Raw genomic sequence first — 15858 nt, 5'->3', positions numbered from 1 at the left:
GAGAAGGTGGTGGGCCTTCTTCTTAAATCGCTGCCGTCTGTGGGATGATTATTAGGTCGGGAGTTCCAGGATTTCAACACAGCCACAATGAAGGCAAGGGCAAGCTATGTCCCAGACAGGATGCTTTTTTAAAAATTAATTCAGTTATGGGATATGTGAGTCACTGGCTAGGCCAGCATTTATTGCCAATCCCTAATTACCCTTGTTGAGAAAGCAGTCAACATTGCTGTGGGTCTGGAGTCAGATGTAGGCCAGACCAGGTAAGGGCGGCAGACTTCCTTCCCTAAAGGACATCAATGAACCAGATGGGTTTTTCTGACAATCGACAATGGTTTCATGGTCATCATCTTGGAGACTGTGCTGTTCCTATGAACCTGCTGTTCTTGTTCTTCTGGGTTGTAGAGGTCATGGATATCGAATATGCTGCTGAAGAAGCCTTGTTAAGTTGCTTTAGTGAACTTGGAGACAGCTTTAGACATAATGTTGGAATTGCAAGAATGATCAGAGCAAATATTGAAGCTAAGGATATCCACAGATTAAGGACTGCGGTGAGAGAAAGCATTATTGCCTGGCAGCGATGATGGTTCAGAAGTTGTATTAAATTGGGCAAACAAAGGCAGTAGATAAAGTGATAAAAAAGGAACAAGCTGTTAGGCTTCAGCTCCCTCAGGACTGTGCATTAATCAGTCTGATATTGCACAAGTTAAGTACCCACTTGATTACTGCTTGCAAAATGCTCAAGCAGCATTTGGAAAAGCAGCAGAAATCCATTCGAAAATATTTGCTATGAAAATATTTAGATTTCACTGTTGTGCACATACCATAAGTGTTGTTGCAGATTCACCTTTCTGACCCTTTCTGCCATTTATTCCTGGACGACCCTGCAAGGAGCACATCAAATAGCTACTTATTTATAATCTTATCATTTTTCATTTCTGGCGTCCAATTTTGCAGTATGTACAAACTTACATGTCTACCAGGAAGGCCAAATTCTCCTTTAGGACCAGGATGTCCCGTTGGCCCCTAAAAAGAAACTTGCGGTTATGAAATTTTTGAGTAATATTGAACCACACTTTCATTTGTTTTAAATTACAACACAGGAACAATTTCCCATTGTCTCAGTAGCAATAAAAACACTATTTTATGTTAAAACAATATGTATGCCAGTACTGCTCTGAAACACCTGCGTGGAGACGCAAAACTTTTGCCTTCTCTTACTCCAGCCTTTTGTTTGGAAGAAATGCAGAATATTCTTGATTCAAAATCTGGGATCTTTATATTTACTCAAACAGGCAGATAGCTAATCCTAAAGATAGGACCTTCGACACTGCAACACTTTCTAAATACGGCACTGAAAATTGTGTTGGAGTGGGGCTGAAATTCACTGATCCAAGCACATGACTGCTGATCAGTAAACTGGACAGATATCTACTTTTGGCTCAGATTAGCTGCTTCAAGCTACAGCGTCACCTTAGTCTCAGTTTAACCCGATCTAAGCCCTTCAATCAATCAACCTTTAGCCATTCACTTGGATGACATTTAACCTGCACTTGCTACAATCAAAGGAGGTTTTAATCAAAGAATCGCTGAATTGTTACAGCGCAGAAGGAGGCCATTTGGCCCATCATGTCTGCATCAGCTCTCCAAATGAGCATAATGACTTAGTGCCATTCTCCTGCCTTTCACCCGTAACCCTGCACATTGTTTCTATTCAAGTAATCATCCAATGTCCTCTTGAATGCCTCGATTGAACCTGCCTCCACCACACTTCCATGAAGTGCATTCCAGACCCGAACCACTCGCTGTGTGAAAAAGTTATTTTTCACATCGCATTTGCTTCTTTTGCAAATCACTTTAAAACTGTGACCTCTTGTTCTTGATCCTTTTATAAGTGGAAACAGTTTCTCCTTATCTGCTCTGTCCGTCCCCTTCATGATTTTGAACACCTCTATCAAATCTCCTCTTAGCCTTCTCCTCTTCAAGGAGAACAGTCTCAACCTCTCCAATCTGTCTTCATAACTGAAGTTCCTCATCCCTGGTACTATTCTTATAAACTTCTTCTGCACTATCTCCAATGTGTTCAATCCTTCCTAAAGTGTGGCGGTCAGCATTGTAAACAATGCTCCAGCTGAGGTCTAAAAGTATCTTATATGAGTTCAGCATAACCTCCTTGCCTTTGTATTCTATGCCCCTGTTAATAAAGTCTAGGGTACTGTATGCTTTAATAACTGCTCTCTCCACCTGTCCTGCCACCTTCAATGATTTCTGCACATATATACCCAGCTCTCTCTGCTCCTGGACCCCCTTAAGAGCTTATTTCATATTGGCTCTCCATGTTCTTCCTGCCAAAATGCATCGCCTCACACTTCTCCACATTCAACTTCATCTGCCACCTATCTGCCCACTACACCAATTTGTCTATGTCCTCTTGAAGTTCTAGACTGTCCTCCTCACAGTTTACAGTGCTTCCAAATTTCATTTCATCCACAAACTTTGAAATTGTCCCCTACACACCAAGATCAAGATCATTAATATATATTAGGAAAATCTAGGGTCCCAATAGTGACCCCTGGGGAACTCCACTACAAACCTTCCTCCAGCCTGAAAAATATCCATTGACCATTACTCTGTTTCCTATTTTTCAGCCAATTTTGTATCCACTTTGCTACTGTTCCTTTTATTCCACGAGCAATAACTTTTCTCACAAGTCTGTTGTGTGGCATTGTATCGAATGCCTTTTGAAAGCCCATGTACACCACATCAACAGCATTACCCTCATCAACCCGCTCTGTTACCTCTTCAAAAAACTCCAGCAACTTAGTTAAACATGATTTCCCCCTTTAGAAATCCACGCTGGTTCTTCCTTATCAACTCATATTTTCCCACGTGACTACTATTTCTATCCAAAATAATTGTTTCTAGAAGCTTCCCAACACTGAAGTTAAACTGACTAGTCTGCAATTGCTGGACTTATCCTTACAACCTTTTTTGAACAAGGGCGTAATATTTGCAATTTTCCCATCCTCTGGCACCTCCCCTGAGTCTATGAAGACTGCAAGATTATGGCCATTTATTATGAACATTTCTTCATGGCAGCTTTGCCAGGCAACTTCAATGGTCGGTTAAGAGTCAACCACATTGGTGGCGGAATGGATTACATATAGGTTAGGCAGGGTAAGAATCTTTCCTATAGGTTTATAAGCCACAGCTTCATGGTCACTTTTACATATACCCGATTACTTATTTCCAGATTTTAAAAATGGAATACAAATTGTCTAACTCACACTTCCTAGATTAACAATCTAGTAACATAATCGTTGCACCAGCATACATTTATTTGTTATACATGGGGCCTCAGTTGTCCAATTTTAGATGCAGATTTTAAATGGACAGTTTAGCTATTGAAAAGATGCTTTAAAGTCATCTATTTCCTCTTACTTCGAGTTTTAAGATGTGAAGATGCTGGTTCTCAGAATCTTTAATTAATTTTGTTTAGTAATGGAGCAAATATCAGAACTACACTGTGATCATTCTCGTTCTAATATTTGGTACTGGAATGTACCAGCACTCTCCATATAGGTCAGCATGTGGTGTTACTGTGGGTAGGATTAACTTGTGGGAGCTCCTACATGGCTTGTCACTGGAAGGTGACAGAATTAACTGAGGCCAGTGAAGCAGTTACTGAATTGATAAGTCTTCCCTGTTAAACATCTGGAATGGGGAGTTGCTCCTTTTAATCAAGCATTTGGCACCAGTTATTGTTCTGTGCTGTAACTATTCCATGATTCCAACAAGACAAGTCAGCTGTTAAAAATCATGGCTTCTATGCTGAAAACAAGTACACCATTCTAAAATGCAACAGAAGTCAGATCAGATTTTGATTTTAGCTGTAAGATTTTGAGGTAATAGAAAGCTAAAAAGTCACAGGGACGTATAAACTACACAGAAGGAAGCCATTTGGCCCATCATGCCTATGCTGGCTGTGAAAGAGCTATCCATTTGCCCATACGTTCTTTATCGTCCTGAAAATTTTTCATTTTCAATTATATATCAAGTTCCTTTTTGAAAGTTACTGTTGAATCTGCTTCCACCTTTCTTATAGGCAGTGCATTCCAAATCATAACAACTTGTGTAAAAACACTTCTCCTCATCTGTACTCTGGTTCTTTTATCAATTATTTTAAATCAGTGTCCTCTGGTTACCTGTCAGTGGAAATGCTTTTCCTATTTGCTCTATCAAAACCTCATAATTTTGAACACCTCTATTGGTTTTCCACTTAATCTGTGTTTGAAGGAGAACAATCACAGTTTCTCTAATCTCTTCATATAACTGAAGTCCCTCATCCCCTGTACCATTCTGGTAAATCGCCTCTGCACTCTCTCTAGCTCTCATAATTGATGTGAAGTGCCAGGTAAGGAGAAGTAGTTGCAGTGAAATAGTTTGATGCATGCAGCAAAACAAGGCCTAAAGCACAAAGCACTTCCTACCGGAGGTCCACGGGGCCCCAGTGGGCCTGGCTGACCCTGTAAGAAAAAAATAGGTCATAGTTCCTTGTTCAATAGTTGGAAGTTCAAAGTAATAAGAAATTGTGGATCCAGAATTACTAATTGTACAATTAAAAATGTCTTCCTCCTTTTCCCCATATCTACCTTTTGACCTTTTGAACTTATGTCCATCAGAGATCCATCTGCAGCAACAACAGCTCCAGGCTCGCCCTTCTCCCCCTGTAGACACAACAAAGGAAACATTGTACCGGTTTATCAACTGGTTGCAACAGTGTGCAGTAATGATGCTTCGCATCCACCTTGCTGACGGAAAGGAGAATTAAAGGGGTTAAGCAAGGACAGGTGTTAAAGCAAAGGAAGTAGACACAATGGGAACTCAAAATAAAGGAGAAGGAGATAAAAGAGTAGCTTACAGTGAAATAGCTCACCTTAAAGAAATGGCCTTGTGGCCTGATTTTGTGCAAAGTCACACATCTTGCGTGCTCATGCAAGAAACCTTGGGGAGACCTCATTTCCTCTTAGCGAGCAGCACCCCTCTGTCCGGGTGCAAAAACTGAAGTTCCACATTTATGATGGTGAACTTAAAGATGTCACTACAAGTAGGTTTTAGAGAAAATCATTTGGTAGTATTCTGCTGAAAACTCCTTGTCCTAACAATTCAAAACAATTTAGTCCAATTGCACTGTATATATTCAAATCCTGTGTGTATGTTCAGATTCATGATGATTCAGATTCAAGATCAACAGCATCAATTTAATTCTACATATTGTTGGATCTATAGTAATTATTCAATTGTGTTTATCAATTTAGAACAATATTCAAATGAATATTTGGATTCATAGGTATATAACCTGGAAGTCATGGGCAGAATTTTGCCCCCGTTGGGGGGGGAAATTCAAGAGCAGGCGTGTGCGGGCATGTTTCCAATCAACACCCCCGATCGGGGGTGCGCTGCCATTTTATGTGAGCGGGCCAATTAAGGCCCGCCAGTGTGACGTCCACCAGGAAGTGCTATGTGTTCCCTTTGTGGGCCGGAGGCGGGGGGGGAGGAGGAATTCCCTAAACCAAGTGCGCGTTCGTCTCCCTGAGGCTAAGCGCTGCCTCAGGGAGATTGGCGCCAAATTCAAAATTGTTAAAAATAGAAAAGTAAAATTTCCCTGACATGTCCCCTCATGTGACACTATCACATGTCACATGAGTTAGTACATGTCCATCACTTTTAGTTAAACTTTTATTACATTTTTAAAAACCTACATGAAACCTCATCCACCCATGGATGAGGTTTCAAGCGTTCTCTGAAGCCCACCAGGGCTCCCGGCCTGCCCGCCAACCTTAAGGTTGGACGGGCAGGTCCTTTAACTACTGCAATTAGTTTTTAAATGGCCTCAATTGGCCATTGACAGGTTGGCAAGCGCACAGCTGATTCGGCTGCGCCCCTGCCGACCTGAAAATTGAAATGACGCGTGGTGATGTTGGGAGTTCTGCCTGACGCCATCCCGCGTCGACATGTGGGTCCCGCCTCCCACACGCCGACCGGGAAATCCTGCCCCATGTTTTCAGATCCAAAGTATATTATTGCTGATCCATATTCAGATTCACATTCTACACCCAGAACCACCATCACTGTATATATTCAAAGGCACAGAATAGAGTTATGTTCGCACTATAGTATCACAGCACAGCACAGGAGGAGGCCATTCGGCTTGTCATGCCTGTGCAGGCTCTTTGCAAGAGCAATTCACCTAGTGCGACTTCAGTGCTTTTTTCATGTAGCTGTGCAAACGTTTTCCTCTTCTGTTAATGAGCCAATTCTCTTTTGAAAGCTACAATCGAACCCATCCCCAAGCATATTCTCCAGCAGTGTACTCCAGATCCCAATCACTTGGTGCATAAAATAGTTTTTCCTCATGTTGCCATTGCTTCTTTTGCCAATCACCTTAAATCTGTGTCCTCTGGTTATCGATCCTTCCACCAATGGGAACAGTTTCTCCCTATCTACTCTGTACTGCCACCCAGTAACAAACTCAACCAATCATTAGCTGGCTTGAATCCTGGTGTAGTTTTCTCTTCGGTTGAAGTAAATGTCCTGCTGGGCATTCTCTTCCAAAAAGGCAATCTCATCCACATTTAAGATTTGCTGCGGTGTGTAACCTCCCTCATCAATGATGGCCTTCAACTTGGTTGGGTAATTACTGGCTACTTAATTGTCCACACACACAGCTTCACCACTCATCCTGATGTTGTGTAGGCTATGGTGTCTCTTGAATCCATCAAACTAAACACAACTTGCAATAAAAGTTTCTTGCTGCTTCAGGCCTTTAAACAAACTCTTAGGGCAGAATCGTCCCAGATTTACACTAAGTGCGGTAGTGGGCATGAAAAAAGACGTTTTAGCTGTTAGCCACAATGGTGGGATTTTGCGCTGTACCATCCCCTTCCCGGCACGTTCTGCCTTATTAACAATGCATTCATGGAAAACACTCTGGATCGCTGGCGGACAGGCTCAGATTTGCCCGCCACACTGTGACCAAAGCGCTTCCTCACTCCGGCCGCCACATTTAAAGCACACCAGAGCACAGCCTACTTCATGCCTACAGACTAGGACTGCTCCAGGGGACAGATGGCCCCAAAACCAGAGAGGATGGCAGCCCCCAAATTTAGTAACGCCTCTCTGGGGCGCCTGCTGGGTGCAGTGGAAGGCCGCTGCAATGTCCTCTACCCCTCTCTGGCTGCAGAAGTCCACTAGATTCACCAATCCGGTCTGGGAGTCGATGGCAGTGGTTGTCAGTGGAGGTCAGCCATCCAGTGCAGAAAGTGGTCTCATCCATTCCACCAGGGTAAGTCAACCACCTCATCACTCTCACCTCACATACTCACAAACCCATCACACATCACACCTCAAAGGACAATACCCACTAACTCTCACACACACACTCACATCTCCATCAGGCTCATATCCTCTGAAGCGCACGTCCTCATCCTGTCCATGTCTCCGCTCACCACACAAACATCCCACGCAGTGCCATGTGTCCTGCTCACACTCCCTCCATCACGCAGGAGAAGCTGGCTCACAACAGCAGAGCCAGGTCCCAAACTCCAGGTGAAGTGGTCCACATTAGGCCCCTCACTCACTTTGAGGAGTGTGCCGTTGCACTGACTGGTGAGGATGTAGACCATGCCTGCAGCAATGGTGAGGTCAGTGCTGAACACCCTAGTGAGAATCCTGCACCACAACATTGCTCTCTCGACGCAACTGTGAGTGCTCTCTCTCCTGCTTTGACTCTGCTGCCATATAATAATTATCTCTGTAGATAAAAGCAAAATACTGTGGATGGTGGAAATCTGAAACAAAAGCAGAAAATGCTGGAAAAACTCAGCAGGCCTAACAGCATCTGTAGAGAAAGAAAAACAAGAGTTAATGTTTCGAGTCCGTATGACTCTTCTTCAGAGCCCTTTTCCAACATTTCAGCATTTCATTTTTGACCTTTTCTAGCATTTTCTGTTTTTGTTACTAATTACCTCTACTTTGGTTCACAGGGAGCTCTGCTGAGCGACCAACGCCCTCAGCCAGTCAGTCCCTCAGCTCCATTCATGTCCACACGTCCAGCCAAGAGGACACCTGGAATGAAGAGCTGGAAATGGGCAGCCTGGAAAGCTCATCACAATGCTTATCCACACACCTTGGTGGGACCGAGATGTAGAGCAGGCTCGGGTTCACAATCTGGTGATCACTGCATGGGCAAGTGTCCGCAGTAAGAAGAGACAGGTTCAGCCAAGCTCCCCCAGCTCTTGGAGAACTGCTGGGGAAGAGGCATCCGTGAGGTCTGAGTCAGATGATGAGCCGCTGGATTTGGCCTTCCAACTCATCGTGGAGAGTCAGCAGAAGGTGAGGGAACATTACGCAGAGCTGTTGGAAGCCCTCAACAGAGTGGCACATGAGTTGAAGGAGTGCGTCCGCCTGCTCTCTGATGAAATGGTGCCCACATCTGCACGTATGGAGGTCTCCATCAGAAGGATGGCAGACGCCATGGAGACCCTGGTCCAGCAGAATGTGGAGATGTGCGCAGACCTGCACTCCATCGCAGCAGCCGTGGGTGAGTTCCTGCAATGGCAACGCGAGGGGGAAGAGGGGCACCTCGACTACCCTCTGGTGCTCCTTCCCCTTAAGGAGTCAGGCTGGGTCCCGCCAGCACCTGAAGAGAGGAGGAACGGCAACTGGACACCCTGGGTCATTCATTCAGGATTCTCAGAGACTGTCATCTCCCTCCAAGTCCCCTGTGCCTGTGACCCCCTCAACCTCATCCTCTGTCATTGCGGAGGGAAAAACTGGCCCACAGGAGGACAGCCAAAGCAAACCGGGGCCCTGAAGGCCTCGACTCTCCAGAGGACCCATGCCAAAGTCTTCAGAGGCAACAGGGCAAACCATTACACAGGCTGCCTCCACCCCTGCTGCGGATGTCAGGGCAGCACCTAGAAGAAGTGGTAGGCCTAGAAAGGTTAAGAAATTCTGATCACAAGTGGTTGCCTGGATGAACACATTCTGTCACTTTATAATCTGAAAATATATTCACTGTCACTGGATAATGTATAATGTTGTCTTTCAGACTTCACGAGTCTTCCCACTGCATCCGCAGCCCCCCCCCCCCCCCCCCCCCCCCCCCCCCCCCGCCCCACCCTGCCACCACTAGCAGTTCAGCTATACACAGTAGGACCATGAGTGATTCTGGAGGGAGAAGTGTGTGTGTGTGGCAGGGCCTTTCGGAGGGTTGTGCAAGCACTGTCCCACACACGGGGAGCCTTCCTCCATCTCACTCACCTCAATGTCCTGAGCATTTTGAATGCAGCCAGCTGGGGTTTGTTTTCAGTTGTCATTCTGAGCTGATTTGCATCTCCGCCCACCCACTGATCACACTCCCATGCAGCATCTGTGTCTGTCCAACATGAGGCTCCGCTCACTTTTGATTTCTGAGAAATGGTAATTGTCAAGTTTATCGTAAGTTCCCCTCTCCTTTCCCCTCCCCCAATCACCCATGTCCTTTCGCCCATCACTGTGGAACCCCTGGCATCACCTTCCACCTCCCCACCATCACCTACCAACCCGAAACCTTGTCTTTCCAGGATGTCCAGGTGGACGTGCGCTTTCCCTACCTTCCTGAAAATCCCACCCACATGCACATTGACCTCCCCCTTCCCACCCCCATGTTTGTCTGCCAAGTCCGTGTCTGCCTCTGAGTCCCCACCAACAACAGTTGCTGTCCTTTCTACCACTACTATCGCAGCCTCACCCTCCACCCTACCGGCTCCCTCTGCTCCCCCTCACACTCACCATTCCCCCCTAACACACCCACCCTCAGTTTGCTACCCAGGAAGCAGTCAGTGACTCCACAGATCCCTCCCTTGCATATTCACCCCCACTTACTCCATCCTCTACTGTTACTCTCTCCTCCTCCCCCGCTCCCGACACCATCCCCTCTTTGAACTCACTCCTCCCCTCTGACACCTTCCCCCCTCCAAATTCCCTCCTCCCCTTGGGCAACATTCCCCCTCGGAAGTCCCTCCTTTACACCTTCCTCCCCCCTTACATCTACCTCCCCACTTGCAGCATTCTTCTCTGTTAAACCCCTCCTGCCCCCATACTCCCTCCTCCCCTCTACTCCCTCTTCTCTCTGGACACCCTCCTCCCCCCTCCCAATCTCACCCCTCTGACACCTTTGTTTCCACACCACCACCACCGCCCCTCTCCCCCCACCACCCCCCAAGCTTCCTGGTACACCTTCCTCTCCCACTCACAGCTGGACCTTTCTCTCCCCCACCTCAATGATCATCCATAGCAGCCCATGACCAAGGCCGTGATGTTCCGAAACAGACCCGAGACATCATTGGAGACCTCCCACCTTCTGTGAGCTGCTTTGCAGCAGAGTCATATCCATAAGAATCCACCCAGCATGCAATGCACGTGTTTCTCCATGCTCCGGTAGCTATAAGGCTCCAGCATCTTCTGCTCCTTGGATGTCCCAATTTCTACACGTCACACTAGTCCAGACGTGTTCTGGGCTGGCTACACCCGACCGGCGTAATGGTAAATTGGGTGTGGGTGGACGATTCTGGTCAGGCCTTACTTTGCATGCCATTAGCGGGATGCACATCGGGTTCACACCGGCCTCCAGTGGGATCCGTGTTCTCATTGGATGATCCTTGCTGTGCTTTCATGTTGGCATGAAACTGATTTCTCCTCCTCATGCCGAATTCTAACCCCCACCCGCTGCCATGACGCCCGCCACCAACGGGACCGGATGATTCCACCCTTAGCCTTCTCTTGGATAGTTCCTTTGGTTCTGGTGCTTGATCCACACACTCAATAGGAGCTCCATATTTTCTAGCATGCAAGTATGGATAATTTTCGTGGCCCTTTGAGGAGCAGCAATTTACCCACTAACTTTTATGTTTTCTTTGTTCTTCCTGATGGTGCAAACAGCCGTTAGTGGAAGCCCAACTGAACTTGCTATGGCTGCTACCTTCTCGCCAGCATCATCATGTCATTGTAGCACTTCTAGTTTCTGTTCCAAAGTATTGGTTTGCCCCTTCCTTTTGGGAGTAGTGGAATCCTTGTCATTTAATGCACATTTGCTAGCCATCTTGCAGAATTTACTTATGTTTTACAGGGTCAAATTAGGAAGCAAAGTAAAGCAACGTCTTGGACAACCTTGTCTTCTGGAGGACTCCTTTGCAAACTTTCCACACACAGGCGCAGAATGCTGCACGTATTGAATGCTGTCCCAAGGGTCTTCTCAAACTTTCCATGCACATGCATACAAACTTGTCTCTTTCACACCTTCAAAGAGTTCCATGTACAGAATGTTGATCCAGCAGTGTGCACCTTCCAGCACATAGTCAAACTGCATCCACATTCACAAACTGCTGTAGAATGGGTAAGCTGTACATTAAGCAAAGAAGTCGGTAGTAATTTCTTAACTGTATGATAGTAAAATTACTGTAGTTGGGGCTACTTAAAATGGGATATAACCTTACACTTACATTCACTGTATATATTAAGATCCATTGTATACATCCAAATCAATGGAATATATTCCTGTGGCTTTGATTTATGCCAAAAAGAAACACCTTTCATTTATTTAATTGACTTGCTTAACAATTTAGACAGCTGATTTGTCTAATAATTTTTTTCTTTCATTATTCACCTTTTTGAAATTTTTTAAATGGATCAGTTTTATTCATATCCACTTGCTGACCCAGTTCACTTGGGACTTTGGGGAGTATCTCATGGTGTTGGTTATGTTTGAAGTATTAACTGTCTCAGCTCTAAGTGGAGTACACTGTATGTGTACTTGACAGTCTGTAATTCTGAGTGAATGTTTAATGATTATACTATCATATGGTAACTGTCCAGACACTTTGCAGAATTTTGCTCAGCAGGATTATGGATTGGAGAATGAAATGTGGAGGATGTTCAGTGTTAATGGTCCGATTATCATGATTGGTGTGTTGCAGATCCTGAACTCCATTTCCAACTGTCCAATCATTCTCCTGTTAAGCCTGTCTCTGCACCAAGGGCAGAGATGCTGCTAAGCTATCTTGCGACAACTTTATAGATTTGCATTTTATTGGAACTCAAGTTAATCATGTGGCACTTGAATAGAATTTTAAAATTTGAAAATTGAATAAACTGACTTTTTTTTATATATTCGTAAGAACATAAGAAGTAGGAGCAGGAGTAGGCCATTCAGCCCTTCTGGCCCGTTCCGCCACTCAATGAGGTCATGGCTGGTCTTCTATTCAGGCTTCTATGATCTTCTATCCTTCTATAAAGCTCTAGGGATGTGGGCCTCACTGAGAAGGCCAGCATTTATTGCCCATCCCTACTTTCCCTTGAGAAGATGGTGGTGAGCCTTGTTGAACTGTTACAGTTCATGGGGTTAAGGTGCTCCCAAAGTGCTTAAAACAACACATAAACAATGGTAATTTATTAAAATTTAAGGATTATAATTAATAATAGTGAGTGTGTGTTTAGTATTTTCATGTGGCTTTTCTCTGCCTGCTATTTACAATAAATGGATTAATTAGAAAGAGGAATATTAAATGGAGGTGTTAAGTGTTCACCCACTGACACTACAAACTGGAATTTCTAGGTTTGTACTTACAATGAAACAAAACAAATATAAACGTCTAGCCCCTGAATTACTTGGTGCAACCATCAATAATTTGGAGATGCGGTGGTCAGGTGGAACTTGAGGTGTGACCACACCCTTTTCCTGTCCATCAAAAGTTATGATTGTACAAGGGGCAGTTTCAAAATACAACTCCTTGTCCCAGCACCACCCTCACCCTTTTATGTATAGGAAGGTCCTATTATAACATTTTAAGGAGGGAAATAAATCATACAAAATAGCTCCTGACATACAGGCCCCAGCAAAGATATCTGTACAACCCTGGCCTGCAGCACTGCCAAGGCCTAGGAGGTTGGAGCGATGTGAATTTAAAATGAAAATAGGCTGGCTTCGCACAGTGATTGGCTGCAGTTCTGAATACTAGTACAGTGATGGTCCCTCCAGGAATCACCAATAGTGATAAGGGATTTGATTAGGGAGCAAACAGGCACTTCTGCAGCTGCAGACGAGACACCAGGATGGTATGCTGCCTCTGTGGTGAAAGGACCAAGAATGTCACCGAGCGGCTCCAGAGCACCCTGAGGGGGCAGGGTGAACAGGCAAGGACTGTGGTCCATAATGATACCAATGACAAGGGTAGAAAAGTCCTTCAGGCAAATTTAAGGGACCTACAAAAGAAATTAAATAGGAGGAGCTTAAAGGTAGTAATCTCTGGGTTACTCCCAGTGCCACATGCTAGAAATGGGAGGATAGTGGAACTGAACGTGTGACTGGAGAGATGGTCTGGGGGGTGGAGGTGGGGGGACTTTAGATTCCTGGGACATTGGGACCAGTTTTGGCAGAGAAGGCACTTGTAAAAGCTGGGCAGGTTGCACCTCAACGTAGCCGGGGCCAGTATTGTGGTTGTAGGAGGAGGGGGTGGGGTTGCTTGTGCTGTTTGGATGGGTTGGCAGGACAGATGAATGGAAACTTGAGTGTTGATTCAGAAGGGAGAAAAGCAAAGGTGGAAATGGAAGGCAGAAAAAGCAAAGGTTACAAAATAGACAACAAAGGAGTCATTAAGTAATTAATGGTACACACTTCTATGCAATGAGTCTAGTAAATGAGGTAGATGAGCTGAGAGTACAGACAACTACTTGAAAGTATGATATAGTTATTGCTGAAACCTGGCTTAAATGATGGCAGGAATGGCAACTCAACATTCCATGTTACAGAATTTTCCGATGGGGTGGGTGGATAAGAAAGGAGAGGGTGTTGTAATATTGTTAAAGGTACAATCACTATTGTGAAGAAGGATGATAGCTAGAACGGTCATTAAATGAGGCCGTATTGAACTCAGAAACAAAAAGAAGCAATCACATTACTGGCATGAATAGATTCTCAAATAGTCAAAGAGCGATAGAAGGGCAAATGTTTAGGCAAGTTGCTGAGAAGTGCAGAAACAATAGGGCAGCAATGGTAGGAGATTTCAACTACACTAATATTAGCTGGGATAAAATCAGTGTGAAAGGTAGAGGGGGAGCAAAATACTTAAAATGCACTCAGGAGAAAATTTTAAGCGAATATGTAGCAAGCTCAGCAAGAGAAGAGGCAGTCCTGGATTTAGTTTTAACACATGAAGCTGGTAAGGTAGAAGGGGTATCAGCAGGAAAGATATCAGTGGGAGAGCATTTTGGTAGTAGTAATCATAAGTTAGATTTTACATAGTTATGAGGAAGGACAAAGATGGACGAAGACTGATGTTACTAAGCTGACATGTGATTTGGCAAAGGTGGACTGGAAAAAGCTACTTGGAGGTAAACCAGTGCCAGAAAAGTGGACAGCTTTCAAGGAGGAGATTAATTTCCCACAAAAGAAAGGGGTCAGATTCCCAAAATCCAAAAGATGCTTTATGAATTAAGAACAAAAGGATAACGAAAGGAAGAGAAGGGTAGAATAGAGACCAAAAAGGTAACATTTATGGAGGCGGAAGCCATGGACATGGTCCTTAATGAATATTTTGAATCTGCCTTCATAACAAAGGAAGACAATGCAGATAAAAGCAAAATACTGCTGGTGCTGGAAATCCGAAATAAAAACAGAAAATGCTGGAAAAACTCAGCAGGTCGGGTAGCATCTGTGGAGAGAGAAACAGAGTTAATGTTTCGAGTCCATATGACTCTTCTTCAGAGCAATGCCGATATTGTAGTTAAGGAGGGAGTGTGAAGTATTGGATAGGATAAACATAATAAGAGATGAAATATTTTAGCATCTTTGAACATGGGTAAACCAGCAGCCCTAGAGGAAATGTTATCACCTGCTGCTAAGAGAAGCAAGTGATGGGAATATCTGAGGCTTTGAGCATCACCATGATACCAAAAGATGATTAACATTTTATTGTTGTTCAAAAATGGAGGAAAGGATTGTCCACGTAATTACAGGCCAGTCAGCCTAGGAACAGTGGTGGGCAAATTATTGGAAAAAAATATGACGGACTGTATAAATTGTCAGGTAGAAAGGTACAGATTAATCAAGAACAGTCAGCATGGATTTGTTCAGGAATTTATCTGATTAACATCTTTGAATTTTTTGAGGAGGAAAAAATGAGGGTCGATGAGGGTAGCACTTTTGATGTAGACTATATGGATTTTAACAAGGCTTTTGACTAGATCCCACATGGGACACTGGTGGGAAAGTAAAAGCTCATGGAATCTAAAGTAGAAATTTGGATCCAAAATAGGCTTAGTGGCAGAAAATGATGAGTAATGGTGTATGAGTGTTTTTGTGATTGGAAGGCTGTTTCCAGTGGGGTTCCTCAGTGTCCAGACTTTTGCTTTTCTTGGTATATATCAATGATTTAGTCTTAAATGTAGGGGGCATGATTAGGAAGTTTGCTGATCATATGAAAAATGGCCATGTGGTTGGTAATGAAGAAGAAAACTGTAGATTGCAGAAGGATAACAATGGTTGAGTCAGATGGACAGAAAAGCCACAAATGAAATTCAATCTTGAGAATATGTGATAATGCATTTGGGGAGGACAAACAAGGCAAGGGAATAGACAATTAATGGTCAGATACTGAGAAATGTAGAGCAACAGAGCGACCTTGAATGCATGTCCACAGGTCACTGGTGGTAGCAAGCCAGGTAGATAATGTAGTTAAGAAGACACAAGGGATACATTCCTTTATTAACCGAGGCATAAAATGTAAGAACAGGGAGGTTATGCTAGAACTGTATAAAGCACTA

At 44.3% G+C, this 15858-nt stretch overlaps 1 protein-coding gene across 4 annotated transcripts in view; it reads right to left on the bottom strand.

Annotated features, from left to right (window-relative positions):
- Nucleotides 1–15858, bottom strand: part of LOC121279055 (collagen alpha-1(XVIII) chain-like) — a 539532-nt gene that overhangs the window by 73896 nt on the left and 449778 nt on the right. For all 4 annotated transcript variants that reach the window (XM_041189891.1, XM_041189890.1, XM_041189889.1 and 1 more), the window contains 4 exons: nt 4650–4724; nt 4488–4523; nt 970–1023; nt 822–881 (listed from right to left, as the gene is read on the bottom strand). In XM_041189891.1, coding sequence (XP_041045825.1) covers nt 822–881; nt 970–1023; nt 4488–4523; nt 4650–4724 — 225 coding nt within the window. The remainder of the gene's footprint in view (nt 1–821; nt 882–969; nt 1024–4487; nt 4524–4649; nt 4725–15858) is intronic.

The sequence above is a fragment of the Carcharodon carcharias genome, chromosome 6 (assembly GCF_017639515.1).
Source record: "Carcharodon carcharias isolate sCarCar2 chromosome 6, sCarCar2.pri, whole genome shotgun sequence".
In the NCBI taxonomy this organism is placed as follows: domain Eukaryota; kingdom Metazoa; phylum Chordata; class Chondrichthyes; order Lamniformes; family Lamnidae; genus Carcharodon; species Carcharodon carcharias.
The sequence above is the reverse complement of the archived record's forward strand: the minus strand, read 5'-3'. Positions and strand labels throughout refer to the sequence as shown.